The sequence below is a fragment of the Bos indicus genome, chromosome 13, assembly GCF_029378745.1.
Source record: "Bos indicus isolate NIAB-ARS_2022 breed Sahiwal x Tharparkar chromosome 13, NIAB-ARS_B.indTharparkar_mat_pri_1.0, whole genome shotgun sequence".
Classification (NCBI taxonomy): domain Eukaryota; kingdom Metazoa; phylum Chordata; class Mammalia; order Artiodactyla; family Bovidae; genus Bos; species Bos indicus.
The window spans coordinates 27,924,900-27,949,027 of record NC_091772.1 but is presented as its reverse complement, the minus strand read 5'-3'; the positions used below and the strand labels follow the sequence as shown (position 1 = coordinate 27,949,027).

General features: G+C 45.1%; 1 protein-coding gene across 1 annotated transcript; it reads left to right on the top strand.

Annotated features, from left to right (window-relative positions):
• Positions 1-12,356: 12,356 nt before the first annotated feature.
• Positions 12,357-19,666, top strand: UCMA (upper zone of growth plate and cartilage matrix associated). Its single transcript, XM_019972764.2, has 5 exons — positions 12,357-12,492; positions 12,789-12,854; positions 12,960-13,052; positions 15,621-15,719; positions 19,224-19,666. Exons 1-5 carry the CDS (start codon positions 12,438-12,440, stop codon positions 19,319-19,321), a joined length of 411 nt encoding a protein of 136 aa, XP_019828323.1. The 5' UTR covers positions 12,357-12,437; the 3' UTR covers positions 19,322-19,666.
• The last annotated feature ends 4,462 nt before the right edge of the window (positions 19,667-24,128 follow it).

Here is a 24,128-nt window from a genome sequence, read left to right as displayed (position 1 = left end):
AATACCAAGCTCAAATGATTCCACTGGTGAATTTAACACCCATTTAAGGAAGAAACGATATGAATCTTATGCACACTCTTTGAGAAAATAGAGGAGCAGAGAGAATATTTCCTAACTCATTTTAGGAGACCAGCATTACCTTGATACTAAAACCAGTAAAAGATATTACAAGCAAAGTACAGACAAATACCTTGAACCTGGACGCAAAAATCCTAAACAAAATATGATTTTGTATTTTGTATCCAGCAATAAATAATAAGGATAATTCAGTATAACTAGGATTTACCCCCATGAATACAAGATTGGTTTAACAGTTGAAAGTCAATATAATTCATCACAATAACAGAATAAAAGAAAAATCATATGATTATCTCAACAGATGTAGTAAAAGTACTTCACAAAATTTAACAAGCTTCTTTCACAAAAGAAAACAAGCTTCTCAACAAGCTTCAAACAAGCTTCTCAAAAGAGAAGCCCAGGCACTGCAATTAGAGAAACCCCACATGCAATAACAAAGACCCAATGGGGCAAACATAATTTTTTTAAAAAGTTAAAAAAAAAACATAAAATGTTTGGGGATAAATCTACAACAGATGTGTATGGCCTCTACACTGAAAACGTAAAAAACATTGCTGAGACAAATTAAAGAAGATAAAAATAAATGGAGAGAGAGGTCATGCGCATTGACTGGAAGAGCTAATATTGTTAAAATTGCAAATTAATCTCCAAATTAATCCCAAATTAATCTCCCTCAAGTGTTTCTATAATGTATACAGAAATTCAGAAGAGCCTAGAATAGCAGATGGAAGACCAAAGTTGGAGAACTTACACTATGTAAATTTAAGACTCTGTAAAAGCTACAGAAATCAAGGCACTGTGGTGCCATAACTGACACAAGGGGAAACAAACAGATCAATGGGACAGAATAAACCCACAGGTATATGGTTAACTGAATTTTGACTAAAGCATCAAAGCAATCCTATGGGGAAAGAAAATATTTTCATCAAATGGTGCTGGAACAATTGGATGTTCGTAAGGAAAAGAATGTTGTCTTCTATCTCATACTACACATTAAAATAAGTCAGACAAAGATAAAAATCATATGGTATCACTTGCATGTGAAATCTAAAAAAAAATTACACAAATAAACTTATTTACAAAATAGAAATAGACTCACAAACTTCAAAAACAAACTTATGGTTACCAAAGAGGAAAGGCTGTTGTTTAGTCACTCAGTCGCGTTCTGACTCTTTTGTGACCCCATGGCTGTAGCCCGCCAGAAAGGAGGAGGGGATAAATTGGGAATTTGGGATTATCAGATACACACTACTATATATAAAATAGATAAACAACAAGGACCTACTGTATAGCACAGGCAACTATTTCAATATCTTGTAACAGCTTATAATGGAAAAGAATCTGAAAAAAATACATATACATATAACTGAATCAGTATGTTATACATCTGAAAGACTGTAAATCAACTATACTTCAATAAAATAAATAAAAATAAAGCAACTAAAACTTAAAAATTCAAGATGGATCACAGATATAAACATAATCCTTATATAAGAAAATAGAGATCTTTGAAACCATGAAGTAGGTAAAGAGCTCTTGGAACACAGAAAGCAGAAACCATGGAGAAAACCACTAGTCTTACTTTATTAAAATTAAAAACTACTGCTCATTGAACCACACAATTAGGAAAATGAGCAGGGAAGCCACAGATCTGGAGAAAATATTTAATGACAAAGTATCTTAAAAATTTAATTAAAATTTATGTCTGACATAATAGTATGTTGAGAATATAGAAAATCTGTAAGAAGAAGAGAAACCAATAAAAACTGGGCGAAAGACTTAAACAGAAACTTTACAAAGGATAGCCAATAAGAACATGAATAAGTGCTCAATATCACTAGTCATCAGGGAAATGCACACTAAAACTACACTGTAGTAGGATTTCATTAAAGCCCATTTGACTGGCCAAATTAAAAACACTACCACCATCAGATGTTGAATAGGTGTAGAACAACTGGAACTCTATACACTGCTGGTTCCTCATACTCTAGGTTTTGAGTCATAAAGGTGACATTTAAACTTCACCTCCCACTCTGTTCTAGTCTTTAATTTTTCCAGGACCCCAGTAAGAAGAAGGGGCCCCCAACAACTCTCTCATCCCTCAACTGGTGATAATTCTCACACCCCTGCCTTGGGTAATATTGAGAATTAAGTGTGGCAATGCAGGTCCTGGGACATAATAGACAATCAATCATACACAAGCTCCCTTCTCACTTTCCCGCTGTCTATGCTTAGAAAGTTCTATCCCCACTTCTTTTATGCCACACAACAGCCCATCTCTGCATGTCTCAGTCCCCAGCGATTTCCAGAAGTATGAGAGCTTCGAAGATCAGCATCCTTCTGGCCTAGCTCTCAGGGGGCTGCTTTTCTCTCTGCTTTTCTCCTTGTTTTGTTAAGACCAATAACCCCAGTTTGGAGTTCCTCCCCTGCTCTCTGTTGAAGGCATCTCTGTGTTCATCCTTCAAAATACCACATCTTCCTTTACACCAGGGCTTTCTTAGAAGCTTCTCTGCCTACACTGACTGCTCTCTTTTCTAGACAACTTGATCTGTACCAATGCCTTTGGTGCTCACATTTGACTGTCATTAAAAAAACAAAACAAAATCAAAACCTGCTTCTGGGGAATTCCCTGGTGGTGTAGGAGTTAGGACTCTGTGCTTCAACTGCGGGAGGCATGGGTTTGATCCCTGGTTGGGAAACTAGATCCCGAAAGCTGATTTACAATATTGTGTCAGTTTCAGGTGTGCGGCAAAATGGTTCAGTTATACACATATCCACTCTTTTTCAGATTCTTTTCCCATTTAGGTTATCATAGAATATTGAGTAGAGTTACCTATGTTATACACTAGGTCCTTGTTATTTTATATACAGTAGTGTATATATGTTAATCCCAAATTATTCCTAATTTATTCTTAATCCTAAATTACCCATCCCCCTGAACTTTCCCCTTTGGTAACCATAAGTTTGTTTTAGGAGTCTGTAAGTCCATTTTGTAAATAAATTATTTGTATTCATTTGTATCACCTTTTTTTGGACTATATATTATTTGAGTGCAGTACCTTATAATTATTATGTAATACTTACTACATTACTTTGGAATTAGATTCTTGACAAATGACAGTCTACCTATAGATTCTCTTGTTATTAAATAACCATGTCAGATCTTCCCCAAATAGGCCATGGAACGTTAAAGGGTGCTCCATGAATAAAGATGGCATGGTCAATTAAATCTGGGGAATGCTAAACTAAAACAGACTTTCCAGCTGCAGGACTCGTCAGAATCTTTAGTATACTCCTGTTTCGTGAATATGGTGTGAAAGATGAGGATAGAGTCTACGTGCATGTGTGCATGCTAAGTCGCTTCAGTTGTGTCTTGACTCTTTGTGACCCTATGAACTATAGCCCATCAGGCTCCTCTGTCCATGGGATTCTCTAGGCAAGAATACAGGCACAGGTAGCCATACCCTTTTTGAGGGGATCTTCTCGGCCCAGGGATTGGACCTGTGTCTCTTATGTCTCCTGCACTGGCAGGCAGGATCTGTACCACTAGTGCCACCAGAGTCTACATAGTACTTCCCAAATTTATTTGACCCTGGATGACTTTCATCTTAGAGCATCCTGTAGTACAGGGTGTCCAAACTTTGGGGCTTCTCTGGTGGCTCAGACCATAAAGAATCTGCCTGCAATGTGGGAGACCCAGTTTTGATCCCTGGGTGGGAGAGATCTTCTGGAGAAGGGAATGGTTAGAATGGTTACCCTCTCCAGTATTCTTGCCTGGAGAATTCTATGAACAGAGGAACCTGGCGAGCTATCGTCCATTGCAAAGTGTCGGACACGACTGAGGGACTAAAGCTCTGACTTTGGGAAACTTACACCCTACTTTATCCTCAGTGCTGGGCTGTCACTGGAAGTGAACAGGATGATGCTCTCTCCCTCCAATGAGACGCATTTTGGCATCTTGTAAGAGGAAGAGGGTCAGGGATCATGCCTGCCATTTTCCAGTCCTTTTGGTCCCCCAGTCCTGCTGTGTAGGACTTCGCCTAGCAGAGTCCCCACTCCCACCCCCACAGGCTTGTCCGCAAAGCCGTCCCTACAAGCTGGGCAAGATGGGGGCCTGTAAGTCTGTTTTCCTTTAAGACGGCTCAGCCCTGGACCAGGTTTCCTGAGGTGACTTAGTTTCTCTGCCTTGCTGTGCTGTCCATACTGTGGAGAACTCAGAATATGTGTCATATATTCACAGGATTCCTGGATGGCCAGGGACCCCAGCCAGCTTGGCCCACACTTCTTATCCCACAGACCTCATTTATATACTCTTCCGTGGGCCTTGCCAATGCATCCTTTCCTTTCTGTTACCCCAGAGAGCCAATCCTGAAACCAGAAAGCAGCTCTGTATTTCATCTCCAGAGAGAGCACCTTTGTTCAGAGAATTGGACAAGTTTTCAGGCACCAGCACAGGCCCAGGTTATCAATCATACTTCTGTCCCGGCAAAGGTGTGCTAGACCCCGCCTTCCAGACACTCCTTGGCTACCAAAGAGGCTTGATACAGCATGGCACAAACAGCAAGAATCTGCTAATCTCCACAAAGTGCTCAGTCAGTTCAGTTGCTCAGTCGTGTCTGACTCTTTGTGACCCCATGGACTGCAGCATGCCAGGCTTCCCTGTCCATCACCATCTCCTGGAGCTTGCTCAAACTCATGTTTATCGAGTTGGTGATGCCTTCCAACCATCTCATTCCTCTGTTGTCCCCTTCTTCTCCTGCCTTCAATCTTTCCCAGCATCAGGGTCTTTTCCAGTGAGTCATTTCTTCAGGTGGCCAAAGTATTGGAGCTTCGGCTTCAGCATCAGTCCTTCCAATGAATATTCAGGACTGATTTCCTTTAGGATAGACTGGCTGGATCTCCTTGCAGTCCAAGGGACTCTCAAGAGTCTTCTCCAACACTACAGTTCAAAAGCATCAATTCTTCAGTGCTTGACACACTGGAATAATCACAGGCTGGGAAGATTTCGGACGACAGCCAGCCAGGGTTTGGGGTGGCTGAAGAGCAGCTCATAGACAGAGCGGAGCTGGATGTAGAAGCACTGCTACAGTTTTTTATTTTTTTGCCTGCGAAGGAGTCCAGAGGTTCAGAGGGGTGTCCAGAAGTTCAGTCTCTCTCCCTCTGTACATCACAGGTCATGTGGTCAGTAGTACAACCTGCCCTGGTTCCATGTTGGAGGTTAGTCTTGGGACTGTGACCTGGTGAGATCAGGGTCTGTGCTGGAACCTGGCCTTGGGGAGTTGGCTGCAAGTCAGGAGGTGGAGGTAAGTCTTCAGTCCCTAAAGTGGTAGTAATCACTAAGCTGTTGTCATCATGTACAGCCAAAAACCCTTGGAGGTGAGCTTCTCACCTTCAGGGGTCATCTTCAGGACAGGGGCTTCAAGTCACCCTGACTGGGAAGATTTTAAAATCCCTGACGGGTCAACTTCTGAGCAGTGAAGGTTAGGGGTGTGGTGCGCCACTAACCCAGGCAGGAAGAGGCCACTCCCAAAGCCTGAACGTGGGCAGTAGTTCAGTCTCATGGGTCAAAAGGCAAGCGGCTGCAGAGGAAGGTGGGAGCCAGTGAGTCTGGGTCCGAAGGTTCAGGTTTATATTAGGGCAGACACGACTTCACTTTGACTTTTCACTTTCATGCACTGGAGAAGGAAATGGCAACCCACTCCAGTGTTCTTGCCTGGAGAATCCCAGGGACGGGGGAGCCTGGTGGGCTGTGGTCTATGGGGTCGCAAAGAGTCGGACAAGGCTGAAGTGACAGTAGTAGTAGTAGCCGAGATGATCAGTGACACAGCGCCCTCTGGAGGTGAAGCTCCATGCTCCGCTCTAGTTGCTGCCATGGGTGGTAGAGCAAAGGTCCTTCCTTCACTCTGTTTCTCCGGGGAGAGATGAGACCTGGGTGACTCTGTCTGGGGTCTGTCTAAGCTATGACAAGTCTCAGCAATCTTAGCGATCAGATCTTTCTGGTTCCATGGAGAAGAAGCCTAAGGGATGCTGGGTCGGGATCTGCCCAAGACCCTTCCTCACTGACCTGAAATACCCCTCCACCACCTCCTCTCCCCCGCCCCTCCCACAAGACCTGCCAAAGTGACTCATTTTCATAACGGTGAAGATCTACCCATTCAAGGTGATTGATCTTCTTCTAGAAAAATGGGGCCGACTCACCCTTCCCTTATATTACTAACTTATTTTAAGTTAGTGATGGAGAGCAGCAAACTAGGAGAATCTGTTGTGGTGAAACAAATTACTGGCAGCACATCTGGCTTCCTACAATGTGTGGCTTCTTGTCAACAACTATGCTATCACTATGTTCTCCCATTTCATAACATTTTCAATAAGTATATACTCTTTTCTCATATGTACACCACGATGTATACCCTGTTGTTTTATTTAGACTGCTTCCAGATTTGCACCTCTGTAAACAGAGATATTTCAAATCTCCATGCACATGAGTCTTTGTATTGAGTATGAGATTTTTGGTGGGAAGCAGTGACAGATTTTCTTGGGCTCCAAAATCACTGCAGATGGTGACTACAGCCATGAAACTAAAGATGCTTGCTCTTTGGAAAGAAAGCTATGACAAACCTAGACAGCATATTGAAAAACAAAGACATCACTTTATTGACTAAGGTCCATATTGTCAAAGCTATGGTTTTTCCAGGAGTCATGTATGGATATAAGAGTTGGATCATAAAGAAGGCTGAGCGCCGAAGAAATGATATCTTTGAATTGTGGTTCTGGAGAAGACTCTTGAGAGTCCCTTGGACTGCAAGGAGATCAAACCAGTCAATCCTAAAGAAAATCAGTCCTGAAAATTCATTGGAAGGACTGATGCTTAAGTTGAAGCTCCCATACTTTGGCCACCTGATGTGAAGAGTTGACTCACTGGAAAAGACCCTGATGCTGGGAAAGACTGAAGACAAAAGGAGAAGAGGGCAGCAGAGGATGAGATGGTTAGAAAGCATCACCGATTCAATGGACATGTGTCTGAGCAAACTCCAGGAGATAGTAAAGGACAGGGAAGCCTGGTGTGCTACAGTCCACGGGGTCACAAAGAGTTGGACATGACTTAGCAACTGAACAACAAGGATAGATAGTACTCTCTTATGCAAAACACAAGAGAGGTGGCAGGAGGAGAGGTGGAAAAAAGTATAAGGTAATTTCGGAGGATTCCTGAGTAACGAGAAATTTCTGAATTTGGAGGGATACTAAATATGTTTAGCTGGCACAGGAGAGACACTGACCAATCAGAATCAAGGCCCTCAGTGGGAACCCAGAGCAGGGTTCCCTCTGGGGCCAAGCATCAGCCTTTTGGATAATGGATTATAGAAACCAGGGGTCTGGGGAGAAAGCCTGGGGTACCTGAGGCAACAGAGAGTGGTAGATGGCTGAGGAAAGTGGCTACTGAAGAGTTGATAAGGACGTATTTGGATATTTTAGTAACTTGGTTTAGCCATAACTGTGTTTGCCACTGAATATCAATTCAGATATTCATGGCAGTACTCCATGGAGCTGTAGAATACCTCATGCCCTTTCAAAGCTTTTTTCAGCTCATGTATGCCGGTGGTGACGGCGGAAGATAAATGATTCCCAGCTTCCTTGTATGGTGTGTGGGGAAAGTAAGACACAGAGATGGATTTATAACTTCCTCTATAGCCTCAGGGAAGTTGTTCCTCACACTGGGAATATACCATGAGCCTAGTGACGCTGACTGCTCCGAATAGAGACACATTCTGAAGACTTAATTTCACCAAAAGAAATTAAGTCTAGACACTGTTTTCAGAGTGACTGATAATATTTCTATGGCACATGAGGGAAAGCACTATAAGGAAAGTCTATGACACTCTGGCTAGGGGCTTAGAGAACTGAATGTCTTTCACAGGAAAATAAGAAGCCTGAAATGTTATAGAAATGTCCTGACTCACAAAGTCCTCATTTTCCAAACCCACATGTGTCAACATAGTCAGATCCAGAGGGACTTGAAATGAGCTGAAACATCTTTTTTTTCCCCAAATGGTCACTCTCATACCCAACAAAAAGCCTTCACTTTCACATCTATGGTGTTTCCTTCTCACTGAGGGGGTAGCAGGAAAGGGGTCCATTTAAATCCTCTGTGGGGCTCCTAAAGGGGCTGAGCTCTGAGATCTCTTGGTCCCAAGGGTCATGAGTCCCCTTTATGGCACAATCCCTAACCCACTTTTGCCACATGGAGGGGGTTGCTCAGGGGCATAATCGTCCACTGAAAATGATGTGCAATGAAAGAACATAATATATTCTTAGCATTCGCTATAGACTTTTATCTATTCAGTTCAGGGTAACACTTACAGTTGGACCATGGCATCTAGTGACCTTATCCTCATGGACCCACTCCCTGAGGATCATTTCCACTTATATGAATGATGCCCTCATTCCCTGGTGGATCAGTGACATGTGGAGTCAGTGCCCTTGTCAAAGTTAAAACTGGTACCTTCTTATGAATAGCCCACTGAAATGAGCTCAGAAATATTTCCTTTTAAGGCCTCCACCCCAGAGTATTTCACTGATTAATGTTTATTGAGACATTTATGAAGCATCAATTTGGAGCCAGAGACTATCTCAGGTATGAACAAGGTAGAAACTTCTCCAGAAGACCTCACAGCACTGAAGGAGATAGACAAGTAAATGAACATTTTAGCTAAAAGTGAGTTTCTCAGAAGTTAAACATGGAGCTACTTTATGAATTCTACATCGAGGTATCCACCCAACAGAAATGAAAACATCCCCACACAAAAAAGTGCACAAGAATGTTCACAGCAGCATTACTTATAACAGCCAAAAGGGAGAAATAACTCAAATGTCCCTCAACTGATAAGTGGATAAATAAATGTGGTATATCTGTACAACAGGATTAAGGATTCAGCAGTAAGAAGGAATGAAGTACTAATGCATGTTACAACCTCAATGAGCCTTGAACACAGTATTTGAAGTGAAAGAAGTCAGTCAGAAAAGGCCATGTAGGGTATGATTCCTTTTAGAGGAAATATCCAGAATAGGCAAATCCATAGAGTCAGAAAGCAGATTAGTGGTTGACCTAGAGGGGATGGAGAAAATAAATGGGGACTGACTGCTAATGGGTATGGAATTTCTTTTAGAGGGTGATGAAAGTGTTCTAAAATTGACTTAGAATATACTAAACCTTTATTTATAAAATTATGATTTTGGGGGAAATGGGAAGAACACTGGATTCAGCATCAGAAGACCTGGTTTGGATCCACAAATCACTGGACTTGATTTGTCCAATGACACATTGTTCAAACTTTCCTTTTCTGTTTTCTCCATCTTTCTGAATGATCTTACCATTCTTCTACCCAGTTAGTCAAACTAAAAACTCACAAGCCACCTGAAAAGCACACCTCCCAATCTGTCATTTCCTGAGCTAATCAGTCATCCAGTCTTATTAGATTCTATTCCTTTGATCTCTTAAAATATCTGTCCTCTTTAATCCTGAACCTTCTGCCACTTGCTGACATCATCTCTCACCTGGACTACTGCAACAGCCTTCTCTAAGTCTCTCCACTTTAATCCCTCTCACCCTCCATATCATGGGTGTGATTTTCCTGAAACAAAATCCTCGTGTCCCTTCCCTGTTCAAAATCATTCAATGGTCCATTACTGAGTCATGAGAACAAACACATATATAATCTGTGTGTGCCAGGCACTGTCCTAAGAACTGTGGATGCGTTATTGCCAACTCTCACATCAATCTATGTGCCAGAGGAGGGAATCAGGCACAGAGAGGTAAAATGACTTGCCCAAGGCCATGCTGGGAATGAACTAGGGGACTGGCCCTGAGACATGTGCTTATAGGTGTCAAGCTAGTCTCTCAAGGATGGAGGCCAGACCTCTTCCACCTTGACCTAGGCCTTGGCTGCCCCTAGCTGTTCCATGTGCTCTCCTGCTCTCCTATTACTCGCTGACTGAAGTTTCTCAAAAGGGCTTTACTTCTCTGGGCCCTTTGTCAGTACCTTCCCATCTAAGTGGGCTCTGGAAGTCTTTCAAGCCTCATCTTAGTCATCACTGCTTTTCTAGTCTTCCTGACGCTCTCCACCCATCCCCACCCCATGATCCCTAAATATGAAGTCCTGAAGCTGCTTTCATATTGGGTAACACATATACATGTCTTTTTCTGTCTGGGCCAGGTCTTCCCGGAGGCGTGCGGGGGCTTCTTCAGTTGCAGTGTACGGGTTCAGTAGTTGCAGCGTGCAGGCTTGGTTGCCCCACGGCACGTGAGATCTTGGTTCCCCCATCAGGTATTGAATTGGCGTCCCCTGCACTGAAAGGCAGATTCTCAACCACTGGACCACCAGGGAAGTTCTTATACATAATTTTTTTCTAACAGTTTTTTTGAGATATTAACCACATACCATGCAATTCATCCATGTAAAGTGTACAACTCAATGGGTTTTAGCATATTCATAAAATTATAATTGCCCTAAGAACCATGCTTTTGCCTTGAGGTGGGTGGCCTGTTATACTCCTGGGGTATGATGTCACGAGGAGGTCACCTCAGCAGCACAGCCAGGCGCAGTGAGCAGCCCCAGAGGCAGGGGAGCTGAAGGTAGAAAATGAAAGAGATGGCAAGCATAGATGCCAATGGCTCTAGAGGGAAAGGTCTGGAGGAACTGAGAGATAACACTTGGAGGCCAGCTGTGACTAGACCATTTGGTAGAGCACAGTACTGTAGCTGACAGAAATCTCAGGCCACCAGCCTAGGTATGTAGGAAATGTAATCTTGCTCTTCCAGAACTGAGCTTACATCTCACTCCAAGCCTCCATTCTCCATTCTGTGAATTCTAGACCTCCTGCCCTTTTCTCCCAGGCTGGTCTGAGAGGACTTCCTAGGGCTTGAGATTTCTCCCTAAGCCCTTCTGCGTGGCCAATGAATGCACAGCATCTGATCTTGGGTGGAAAGTACTTAGGACACGTAGGGCAGATTTACTAAAAGCTGGCGAGTGTGTGACAAGCACAGGTGCCTGGCTTAGAGCAGGTGTTTGGTAAATGTTCATGGTTGACATGAATGGAACTAAAAAAGCAGCAAGAAGAACTAGGGTATCAAGGATGTCAAACGTATTTCACACACCCATTTTCTCACCTACGAGTCCCATCAACATCGCTGTCTTGTGGCCCTTCCCTCCTTGAAGTTGACAACCATTTTACCTGACAGATAAATATTTGCTGATACGTTTTCATGGGCATTGCCCCTCTTGGAGTGATCATGCAGAGCCCACCTGTGCCTGGTTAAGTAGGCCAGCCAGTGTTGAAGGGGAGTCCTCTGTGTGCTCCCAGCCACGAAGAAAACAATTCATTTATTTTGTTTGCTCTGCCTTGGCTGTTTTTCTGCTATTAACGTTATTTTCCTGCCAACGGTCCAAGTGGGACGTTACTACACATGTCTAATGAAATGGGAGCCTTGTGTGGGGGGGTCTAGTGATAGTCACCGTTAGGACAATCCTAACCAGTATCCAAAGGTGACTCTTTGGATAGTTCAGAATAAATGACAGTGTTAAGAACAACGCTCCCAAGGGACTGGAGGCTGATGGCCTCAGAGGGCTTGGATGCCATCAGCATTCCCAGTTCTGGGAATGTACTTCCTCCCCTACACAGGGTGTGCCTTTGGGAAGTCCACCCACATTGCGCTCCCCGACTCCTCCGCGGAAGGCTGACTGCCTCTCTTCTTTTAAGTCTTGAGAGGGGTCTGTGCTTCTCTTAAAAGTCGGCATCAGCTGGGGACATGTTAAGCTGGGGGCCATCAGGACAGCACACATGTCCATGTGAGCGTCACCATGAGGGGGGTCTTCCAGCCTTTACGGTCCCTCCTAGCCTGAGAGCTGAATCAAACCCCCCCACTGAGCTTCCCTCCCTCCCTCCTGCATACTTCAGCCTCCAGGGCTAGAGTCCCCACCTCCTCTGAAGCAGATGCCAGGGGCCTTTGAAACTTGCCCTTGGTCTTTGGAATCCTGACTCGGAGGCTGGGTGTTCCAGCAGCAACCCCTAGGGTGCAGATCTTGGAAAGGCCACTTCAGAACTGTCCCAGCTGGGGCCTCAATGACAAGCTCTGCTTCTGTGAGGTTTGCAAGGTGCCAAAAACATCTCCAGTGCTCTGGCAGGAGCAGCCAATGGAAGCCACGGCCGGGACCCCTCCCACACCCCCTCAGTGGCATCCCTGCCTCCTGCCTCTCTCTCTCCCTCCCTCCTGGCCTGCCTGACACACAAGTGAGGACCCAGCAGCCTCAGGGTCTGTAGAATCCTCTCTTTGGTCCCCAGACAGAGCCTCAGCCTTTCCAAAGATGGCCTGGAGACAGCTGTTTCTGATCTGTCTCTCCGCCGTTGCACTCCTGTCCAGTGAGTATGGGGAGGTTCCAGGATGGACCTGGTGTTAGGTGAGGCGGCTTAGGTGGCCCAGGTAAAGAGGGTGCCTGTTGTTAAGAAGGCTGTACTTGTGTGTGCATGTGTAACACAATGCAGCACAGAGAAAACAGCTTGTCTGACAGTTTCCTGGGGAGACTAACTGTGACTGGTACTTGTGTCTAGGGCTCCAGGGCAAGTCATAGGGCCTGGGAAGGACCGTCCTGGCCTGTCTCGGGGTGAGGACTTCCCTTGGGGTGCTGCAGCCCTCATGCTGTGCTCTCGTCCCACAGTGCTGTGGGAGGGGGCTGCTGTGTCAGTGGGCCCGAGGCAGGTAGCAGGACAAGAGGCACAGGAAGGTGAGTACCGGGGCCACCCAAGGCTGCAGGGTGGATGGGTTGGCTCCTGACATAGCCTCGGTGAGCCTGTGCCGGGTGTGACCGGCCTCTCTCCTCGGGTCTCAGACGTGGAAGAGATTTTCATGCAGGAATCAGATGCCTTGAATTTCCTCAAGAAGCACAGCAAGCGGTCCCCCAGATTCCAGGACGAGGTCAATGGTAAGACACTGTGGCCTGCCTTCTGCTCTTGCTCCTTCCTGTTCCTTCTCTCTCCCACAGTCAACTGGGCTGTGGGGATGGCCAGGGTCGGAGGGCTCAACCCAGGTCCTCGAGTGTCAAAGTAACTGTGGCTCTGAGTCAGAAGTTACACCACGTTTCTTTGACTGTAGGTCAGTCTTGACTGCCTATGCCGTCAGGGTAAGGAACAAAGAGGGAAGGGCCACATGACTGCACTGAAGTCGATGAACTGGCCCTCAATTTCTGAAAGTTAAAATGTTAAGAGGGAGAACTTCCCTGGTGGTTCAGTGGTTAGGACTTTGCACTTTCACTGCAGAGGGCACAGGTCAATCCGCAGTTGGGGAACTAAGATTCCACATGCATGTGGAGCAGCCAAAAAAAAGAAAAAGTTATGGGGGAAATCTATGTTCTGGTGGAGTGCAGACACCGCAGCTCAGTGTGTGCTTTCTGGATAATTTGTGGTGTACCTTTATAGCCAAGAGAGCAGCACTGCAGGCAGGAAGAGGCACGTGGGACAGGGAACTGGAAATGTGGGCTTGGTGACAGCTTTGCTGCTAAGTGGCCTTGACCACTTCCTCTCACTGTGCCCAAGTTTCCTTCTTTATAAGCCCCTTATTTAAAGAATGGTGTTCAGTCAGCAGTGTTTTTAAGTTTTCACTTCCAATGCAGTTGGGAGACTTTTGAGCTTGGAAGAATGTCTGCTCAGCCTAAAGTAGGCTTTGGTGTCTACTTGCCTGCCTGTAACAACCTGGCAATGGCCCTCATTTCCATGACCTGTCAACCCTTGAAGGCATTTGAGTTTTCTGTCCTTGAACTAGATTCTTCCAAGGACTCAGCTCTGACAGTCACTGAGTCCAAGGCTTGATTCGTCACTTCTGTGTGTGTCTGAATAAACTCTTTGTGCCTCTCAGCACACTCAGCAAGGTAACTCGCTCAGTGAAAATAACAGGACTGTTTTCAAATGATGGGCAAGAAGTGAGATGAAAATGCTTTGAGATAAAATTAGTATCTATTTATTTTTTAATTGGAGAAGTACAATCCACACTGGAAATATCTCCAGGCCTCACACAATTTGAGATTTAGAGGTTAGCAAATCTCAAGAAACACTGAAAAGACTGTGATGGAGCTTGGACTGTTCTTGATGGAAATGAGAGAAGCAACAGTCTGGCAGACTCCCAGTGGGGAATGGGCGTGAATTTAGGAGGTGAATAGTTTCCATCCTTTAAGGGGATTCAGAACGAGGCACATGATTAAGCCAGAGGTCTGTCACCTGGGTTGGAAGCTCAGGGTTTCAGGCATTGCCCAGGACAACCTGGTGAACACCGAGGACACACCTGAGTTCACCTGCTGTCGCCCAGTCAGCTCTGGCGCTGGGCAGCAAAACAATGCCCACTTATGTCTCAGGTTCAGTAAAGGAAGGCGACACTTTGATAAATGAACTTGGAAGCAGAAAACAGGCATCTCCTATCTCTAAGCTTCTGGGTAAAGACGCAGGTTACTTTATAGTGAAAGGAACTAATCGGAGGAAAGGCACATTCCTGAGGAGGGATGTATTCTAGGTACGCGGTGCATGGTATAAAAACAGCATCTAGCATCTTGTCTTATTCATTGCCGAGTCAGAGGTCCAATTTGTGGCTCTCTTAGTTTCAAGATACTGATTTTGATGAGGCTTTCATTGGAAAGATCCATAGGCAGGAAGGCCATGTGTGGGGAGGGAGAGCTGGCCCTCAGAATGCCTCACACAAATATGGTGTGATTCCCTCACGTCACAGTGGGGAGACTGAGGTGCTCTTGAAAGAATTTCCTCCAGACAATCACAGTTCTCACACTGAAGAGGTCAATGTAAAGATGATTACACCATCTTCAGGCCCTGTGGTGATTTCTATCACAGCAGCCACAATGTTGAATGCAATTTATTTTCCTATCTTTTTCCTTAAGCAGACTACAGACTTCTTAGGCAGAGGGATAGATAGGATCTTTCTTACTTGCTTTTTTAATCCCAGTGCTTAGCATATATTCTGGCCATGACAGGTGCTCAAAGTTGCAGAATGGATATGCAAGTGTTAGTGTCAAGTTGGATTATTCCCTCAGGGAATTCATTTCTATCATCTGAGAAAGAATTCCTAGCTTCTAAGAGAACCAGCAAGCTTGGCTACACTGCTCATTTTATGACTGGAGCTAAATGGCTTCTGGAGAAGGAAATGGCAACCCACTCCAGTATTCTTGCCTGGAGAATCCCATGGACAAAGGAGCCTGGCAGGCTAGTCTATGAGGTCGCAAACTACTGAGCGACTAAGCACACAAACGGCTTCACCTTTTGGGGTCTCAGTCCTCTTAATACACAAAATGAGGTGGTTGGCTGGGATGCTCTCCCAGGTCCCTCAGGTTTTAAAGTCTATGTCAGGGGTGAACCACTGCAGTAAGGCCCCGCATTTAGCCCCTCACAAACAGCCTCATCTGCACCTGAGTTTCTTATGCAGAATGACTGGTGTCCCCCTCAATGCATGTGGCTGCCCCTATTCTTGGGGGCAACTCTCACCTTTCCCTCAGTGGAGAACAGGCAGAAGCTGTGGGCAGACGAGCTGCGGAGAGAGTATCATGAAGAACAAAGGAACGAGTTTGAGAACTTCGTGGAGGAGCAAAACGACGGTAAGAGCTCATCAGCCGGTGACTTTTGGGAACTGGAAGTTTGTGGGAAAACCATGTGATCTGTCTATACTTTTCCTTTTGCTGCTGCGTCGCTTCAGTCATGTCCGACTCTGTGCGACCCCATAAACGGCAGCCTACCAGGCTTCTCCATCCCTGGGATTCTCCAGGCAAGAACACTGGAGTAGGTTGCCATTTCCTTCTCCAATGCATGAAAGTGGAAAGGGAAAGTGAAGTAGCTCAGTCGTGCCTGACTCTTAGCGACCCCATGGACTGCAGCCTACCAGGCTCCTCCATCCATGGGATTTTCCAGGCAAGAGTACTGGAGTGGGGTGCCATTGCCTTCTCCCTACTTTTCCTTTAAGTTTTATTTATTTATGTCCCAAGTTTTAATTAGAGGAGGGAGATAAGAGCAGCTCTACTTTCAATTCGTATCTATGGGAGTCTCAAAAAAAAAAAAAAAGGGAAAAAGTCACAAAAGTAGCTACAGAACCTGAGAAGGCATGGAAAAGGTCAGAACACGTAGGGTACCACTGGCTGGGGACTGTGGGGCTGGGGAGTTTTTGGTTGATAGTATTTTCTCCTCCTACTTGGGTGTGTTCTGTCTCAGTACCTACACTTGTGCCTTCATTCCCAGAGTTGGGTTGGGAGGATTTCAAACTCACTTTCAAGTGGTTTGGATTTACATCAACGTCATGGCTCTAGAACTGCCCATCCTGGAAAACCTAGGACTTCCATATCCCTAGTCACTATTATCAGCGTTTGGTGACTGGTGGAAGCAAACCCGACAAATGAACTCAGTTCTGTACCCTCCCTGCTCCAACCTGAACATCCACAGCCCTCAGGACAGCTCCCCTCACTCATAGCATTGGGCCCCTGCAAGTTCCTGTGTGGTTTGCAAACCCATCCAGTTGCTGCAAGTGTTTGTTTGGAAAGCCTTGGCCTTTGCCTGTGTGTCTCGCACCAGGCAGTCTGCACACCTTATCCCCACCCTCTGTTCCTGGGAGATGGCTCCAGCCTCCCCTTGGGAATGCTGGTTTCAACAGGGCCTCTGGGTGTGGGCATGGGTGGACAGACACTCTACCTTCGAACCACAGCCTCCCACACTGAGGGGATTCGACTTTGTATTTATTGACTATTATCACGTGTCACTCATGGCCAAAAATCCACAGAACATGTACAGGGTTCAGACCGGGCAGGCCAACATGTGTGTTTATTACTTTTTTGGTCTTTCTTGAAACTTCAAGATTGAAATGCTTCTGAGTAAGTTTCTGGATGCAGGTGAGAGTAGGCATTAAGACCCCAGTTACGGTGACCTTTGTTAGAGAAAGTGTGATTTCATTTCTGAAGTCACCAACCTCCTTACTTGCTCGCTCTGGTGCAGTTGAGAGGTGAGGTGCCCTTAGGGCATCTCTTAGTGGAAAGGACACAATCACCAGGGCCCAGAGGGCTGCAGGATCCTGGCAAATCAACTGTCCCAGAAAAAGCTAAGACTGTTGTAACTCGGAAGCAAATATTTCTGTTACAGATTTGTTTAACTTGGTGGACAGCTTGGGGCAAGGCATTTAAAAAATGAGGATGTGGCCTCTAAAATTCTTTCAGTGTTTTTTTTTTTTTAACTCATAGTATTAATAACAGCATTTTATTTTGTGCATTTTTAAATGTTTCAGGTCGAAATCCCTAGCACCTGGATGGAAAATGTTCACTGTTTTCCTTCCACAATGAATCAGGATGAGGGGTGAGGCACCTGAGGGATGCCAGGTCCTCCAGCAAAGCCAGAGGAGACTGAGGCTTAGGCCTCAGGTGCTGCCCACAGACGGAGAGGCTGCAGGACACAGGCCTTCGGGGAACGCTGTGACAGCAGCTGTTGTCATCGGTTGAGCACCTGTCCTGCCAGACTCTGTGCTGAACCACATAATCCTTATGGCCAGTTCTCAGGTCTTACAATTTCCAGTTTACAGTTTCAAAAACCCAGTCTTTGAAAGAATATGTGAATGTCCAAGGTGAGACAGGTAGTAAGGAATTTAAACGCAGGTGTTTGCCAGCAAAGCCCATGTTTTTGTAAACGAAGGATGACCAAATGCATCATAGAGCTTGCAATTATCTTCTATTAACTTTCTCTCTTCCCAACATTTTCCCCAGATACTCAAAAAAAAGTGTGGTAAAATATACAGAACATTAAAATTTGCCACCTTCACTTATTTTAAGTGTACAATTCAGTGGCGTTTAGTACATTCACAACAACCATCATTATTTATTTCCAAAACACTTTTATCACCTCAAACTTTGCACCCATTATGCATTAATTCCCCTATCCCCACAGTCTCTGGAAACCTCTAATATATTCTCTGTCCATACACATTTGTCTATACCACATACTTCACAGAAGACAAATCACACAATATCTGTCTTTTTGTGTCTGGTGTGTTTCACCTAGCATGTTTCAAGGTTCATTCATGTTATAGCAGATATTAAAACCTCATTCCTTTTCATGGCTGAATACACACAGACATATCTAGACATTATAGTCTATCTTCTCACATTTCATCTTTTCATCTCTTCCCACATGGTAATTCTGTTTAACTTTTTGAGGATGCTTTTTAAACACTGATGGCCTTGGGATGTCTGCTCGTGGTTCAGTGGTACCTAACAGTGGCTAACAAAGACAGGGAAGTTCATGCAGTCGCAAAGAGTCAGACAAAACTCACCAATTGAACAACAACAGTGGCTAACAGGCAGTCCTGAACTGGCACCAGGAGCCTAATTCTATAGCTTCAAAAATGCATTATTTGGATTCTTTATCAGTTGAGCCACAACGGAAGCCCTATTCAGAAACACATCTCATCAAAGACAGAAAAATTGAGACTTCTTACTCATTAAAAATTCCCTTCTGTTCTTTCTAGCTTTTTACTATGAAACATTTCAAAAATATGGAAAAATATGTATTATAACAAACCCTCATATAACCATCACCCAGAATCAGCAATTATCAAGATTTTCCTGCACTTGCTTGGTCCAGCCCTTTTCCCAATTAGTTCTAACAACGTAACTTTATTTTTAAAGCTAAGAAACAGAGGGAAAACCTCACTCACAATCCCATCACTTGAAATTGACAGTGATTTCCTTCCGTGAGTTTTTCAACAGTATGCTTTTGCAATCTATTTTTCTGCTGCTGTGATTTTGTATTCTGTCTTAGTTGGTGAGTCTCCGGGCCAGTTTTTGCACGTGGCTATCCCGTCTTTGCTGGCTGAGCAGGAACATGCACTGAATGGAATGTAGGATCCTGGTTTTGCTCTCCTGGCAACTCGCTCTAGGCCAGATCTGTAAAAGGGAGGCTTTAGATTTGGCATCCTTTTAGGCCCTTCCAGCTGGGACATTCTGTCACCCATGTACACAGGCACAATGGTTCATGTCATGGGGGCAGAGTGGATACTTTGGGGGACTTGATGGCTGTGCCCAGATCCGAGCCCTCCATCCTCACATGAGGACTTCATCTCTTGTCCCCAGAACAGGGAGAGAGAAGCCGGGAGGCTGTCGAGCAGTGGCGCCAGTGGCATTACGACGGCCTGTACCCATCCTACCTCTACAACCGCCACCACATCTGAGCTCAGTTTGAGGGACACAGAAGATTGAGCCTGAGACACCCGCTTACCCCTGGTATTCGGGCACCTCTCCCGCACACAAACAGGCCCCTTCACAGGGCCTCAGTCACCTAGGGCCTTCTGTTCTCATGGATGGAAACGCCCAGGCTTGCGCTTCTTGGCAGATGATTTTCTGAGGTGAGCAAAGGCCTGTGGGGCCTCTTGGTATCCCTCCTAGAGGTTCCCTGTTGCTTCACCATCGCTCCCACACTGAGACTCCTGGTCCACACAAAGATGAGAAATCACAGTAGAGAGAAAAGATCGTGTATCTGCTTACAGCTTATGAATAAAAACGCTGAGTCAACACTGTATCGTCTTCTTGAATCTCATGCTGAGTGGCGCCAACTTGTCCCTCCCAAATGACAGTGGGGCTCACACAGACTTGGGTATCAGGAAGCTTGGACTTGGGAGCATGTCTCACTATTTCATCAGCCTGTCTCAGTAGTTATGTGACTGAAAGGGACCTGTAAATGCAACTGTTTGGGTAAAAACCATTCTCTGAGCCCAGGTGCTTCTCACGTCTCTAAAAAGTCTTAAGGTTCAATGGTGGTTTCTTAATGGCATCAATCAAAAGCCAGGGTTACAGTGAGGCCAGCTGTAACCAAAAGTAGCCAGCAGATAAGGTTCAGTTTTAGTACCATCTCCTTTTTCTTCATAGTGTTAGTTTGCTAGAGCTTCCGTAACAATGTGCCAGAAACTGGGAGACTTAAAATGAACACTTATCCTCTCACAGTTGTGGAGGCTGGAGTCTGAAATCAAGGTGTTGGCAGGGCCACACTCCCTCCCAAGGCTCCAGGGGAGGTCCTCTCTCGCCTCTTCTAACTTCTGGGGGCTCAGCTGTCCCCTGGCTTGTGGCAGCATTGCTCCAGTCACTCCTTGCACCATCACATGGCCTTTACTCCCCATGTCTCCACACACTCCTCCCTCTGTCTGTGTCTCTTCTCTTGTTCTAAGGACACCCGTCGTTAAGGGCCAACCCATTCCAGTACTTCTGCCTGGAAAATTCCATGGACTGAGCAGCCTGGTAGGCTACAGTCCATGGGGTCGCAGAGTTGGACACGACTGAGCGACTTCACTTTCACTTTCTGCTACCTCAATAACAGAATTACATCTGTAAAGACCCTATTTCTAAATAAGGTCAATATTCACAGGTCTCAGGGGTTTGGTTTCTGTGTATCTTTTCCTGGAAAACAACTCAGCCCGTAACAGTGCCCTCTCTTGTTCCAGTGGCTCTGCCTTCCTGCCACAGACTAAGCACTAGGTTATTTCCAGCCTTGCTCCCAACTGTCTTCAGGGATTCCACACTAAGAATGCAGAAAACTCAAGAACAACGTTAAGTGGGCACCTCTGTGGGATCAGAGGATCATCTTTCTTCTCAAAGATGAAGAAAAAGCACCCACTCCTGGCCATCTCCCAGTCCCCTCCCCTGGGTCTTCTGCTTCCCCCTTGCCTTGGGTCCCTAGCTGGTTAGTCCAGCCTACTTTGGAAGCCGGTTTCCAGGCCAGTATAGGGCAACATTTTTTTTTTTTTGAGAAAAAGCCAGCTGAGGTGGAGCAATTAGTTAGATCTGGACACTTGGCAATGAATACAAAGTAACTTTTTTAAAGACTAGGATAAAAGTCTTGAAAATACTCTAGTGATCAAGCAATTATGCACATTCCAAATTGCCTCATGTATAGTCATCACTGTATTTCCTCACACAAACTCCAAGCAGGAGCTGAACTAGCCTTGAGAAGGTAGGAAGGGGACTGGGCAAACTACCACTAAATGGTATTACCTGGGCAGGGGGAAGAGGGGAGCCACTCTCTTCTTAGGAGTCCTGCGATTCATCATTTGGAGAGAGAGGCTTGGGGCACAAGTGAAGACCCAACACAACAAAAGTCAAAGCTGTGCCAAATTGTTTTAGACATGACACAATTGTGTTTGCCTATCGGCAGCTGAGGCTTACAGTATTTTGATTATGCTCTTTTGGGGATCACTGAGATGTCTGCTCTAATGTTATGCAAGTCTTAGATGTCTCTGTGTATGTAAACTCAACCTAAACCAAACCAAAAGGAAATCAGTGAAACCCAACCTACTCAATCCACATATTCCCAACAGCCACCCACCTGCCTCTGGGCGTGTTTTCAACACACAGGCTTTGTAGGAAACCCCCTGCTCCCCACAGTGCTCACTGCAAGTACCAGGCACTTCAAATTAGGTGAAAGCAGAAGAAAAAAATGGCAAGAAACAAAAACTGCAGATGCTTCAGTACTTCATTAGTTTTTTATTATCTGATGAGACTGAAATTATTTGGAAAGAATGAGTATTTCTAAGTTTTGGAAAAAGCTAAACAGACCAAAATGGAATTCTGCTGTTTGTCCTCCACCTCTGCAGGCTCTGGTTTACACTGGAGAAATCAGTCAGCTTGAGGGGGGGAAAAGGTCAGAGATCGTCCTCTCTGAGCTACAGGGGAGACTCAGATGTGCATCCCACCCACTTCCTATTCCACTCTGCAAAGTAGCACGACAGGGAGGCTTGGCAAATGGGCCAGGTAGACCCCCTGTGCTCTCCATAGCGAGGCTCCCTCATGTACCCAGCCCCACACACAGATCAGAAATTTTTACTAACAGGCATGCAGGAGCCACAATGCCTCTCCTCAGCTTGGTTACCCAGGAAAGGTGGGTTACCTGAGAGACGAGGTTGTTATGGGGCAGGTGCAAGCTCTGCTGACAGCCAGCTCAGGTCCTGAGCCAGGGTTGCTGGCTGCTGGGTGGGTCTATCCTCTATCCACACAAAATGCCCTCTTGGTTGGCCAAAACTCAGACATCATACCAGTAAATTCAGTCCCTGACCTTTAAGTTGGTAACCCCAAGTTACGAGGGTGTGTGTTTTCACATGCCCAGATGTTACTACAGAGAAAAGGCAAAGCACTGCTCTCTCAGCTCAGCCAGGGAACAAGAGGAGCCACAGATTGGCTCATATGGTGACAATCACTCAGCCGTTGCCTTCTGGCAGGAGAGCCAGCAATTAGATGCATGGCAGCCGATGATGAGGTCTGACTCAAGGCCATACCCTGCAGCCACCTGGGTCAAAAACCCTGCTGCATGCAGAGGAGGGAATGCTGGAGTCATAGATGTCAAACACCAACAACAGTCTAGGTGAGTGGCCAGATCAAAATAACAAAATGGCCCGTCCTGGCCTCTTCAGTGACTACGTTTGGCACGTTAACTCGAGATAAAGATCTCTGGCAGAAAAAATTCTGAGTTCTACCCCCATCCTTAACAAGGGCTCCACTGTATCTCAGAGTTTTAGAATTTCTTCATTCAAATCCAATTGCAGCCATTTCTCGGGCAAGGAGAAAGATGCCAAAGGAAACAGGACTGGAATCTGGGCAGCAGAATTTCATAGGAAATACACTAATGGAGAATCCATATTTTCAGCAACTGGCCTTATCAAAAGGGTGGCCCTTGGGACACTCTCTTAACTAACTCTTCTCTGTCCTTTCCTTACTATTTCCTAGTCCTTCAGGGTTTCCAGGAAAGAGACTGAAAAACCTTGTCAAAAGATGAACTGGTAAAAACCCATTGTCTTTTCACACAATTTTGTATGTTGTGATTTTCTTCATTATCTTCTTTTTAGAGTGCATGTGCTCCAAGGAGATTTTGCAACTTATTATCTTGTGCCTTTGTTTATTTAGATTTTTGGAAGGAGGTGGTAATTTTCTTGAGACCCAGAATGATTTTAAAAATTTACAAAACAAAAAACTTGACATGTGCTTTTTATCAGTTTGATTTCATTGGGAAAGTTCATTTCTAATTTCTTTTCAACCAATTATGTTCTAATCCTTTGGCAAGATTTTCATAATTTAAGAGTTAAGGGATCTGTCCAAAAGCAAACTGGTTACGTACTAATAATCTGGTCCCATCACTTCATGGGAAATAGATGGGGAAACAGTGGAAACAGTGTCAGACTTTATTTTTTTGGGCTCCAAAATCACTGCAGATGGTGATTGCAGCCATGAAATTAAAAGACGCTTACTCCTTGGAAGGAAAGTTATGACCAACCTAGACAGCATATTCAAAAGCAGAGACATTACTTTGCCAACAAGAGTCCGTCTAGTCAAGGCTATGGTTTTTCCAGTGGTCACGTACGGATGCGAGAGTTGGACTGTGAATAAAGCTGAGCGCCAAAGAATTGATGCTTTTGAACTGTGGTGTTGGAGAAGACTCTTGAGAGTCCCTTGGACTGCAAGGAGATGCAACCAGTCCATTCTGAAGGAGATCAGCCCTGGGATTTCTTTGGAAGGAATGATGCTGAAGCTGAAGCTCCAGTACTTTGGCCACCTCATGCTAAGAGTTGACTCATTGGAAAAGACTCGGATGCTGGGAGGGATTGGGGGCAGGAGGAGAAGGGGATGACACAGGATGAGATGGCTGGATGGCATCACTGACTCGATGGACGTGAGTCTGAGTGAACTCAAGGAGTTGGTGATGGACAGGGAGGCCTGGCGTGCTGCGATTCATGGGGTCGCAAACAGTCGGACACGACTGAGCGACTGAACTAAACTGAACTGGAACTTTGGTATACTCTATGATCTTACAATGTATGGCACTTTAAAAAAAGTTCTGTCCACTTTCCGTATTATTTTGATTTTTCAAATAGGAGTCTATTTACAAAGTTGGTATATTAGTATGCAAGTTTTGCATGGTCCCAGGATACAAAGCCAATAGACAAATATACATTTTATTTCTGTATACTAGCATGTATGCAAAATAACTGGAATTTAAAA

Coding starts and splice junctions, on each gene's coding strand:
- UCMA (XM_019972764.2), top strand. CDS start 12,438: ATGGCCTGGAGACAGCTGTTTCTGATCTGTCTCTCCGCCGTTGCACTC. Junction 12,493..12,788: donor CGCCGTTGCACTCCTGTCCA/GTGAGTATGGGG, acceptor CTCGTCCCACAG/TGCTGTGGGAGGGGGCTGCT. Junction 12,855..12,959: donor AGGACAAGAGGCACAGGAAG/GTGAGTACCGGG, acceptor CTCGGGTCTCAG/ACGTGGAAGAGATTTTCATG.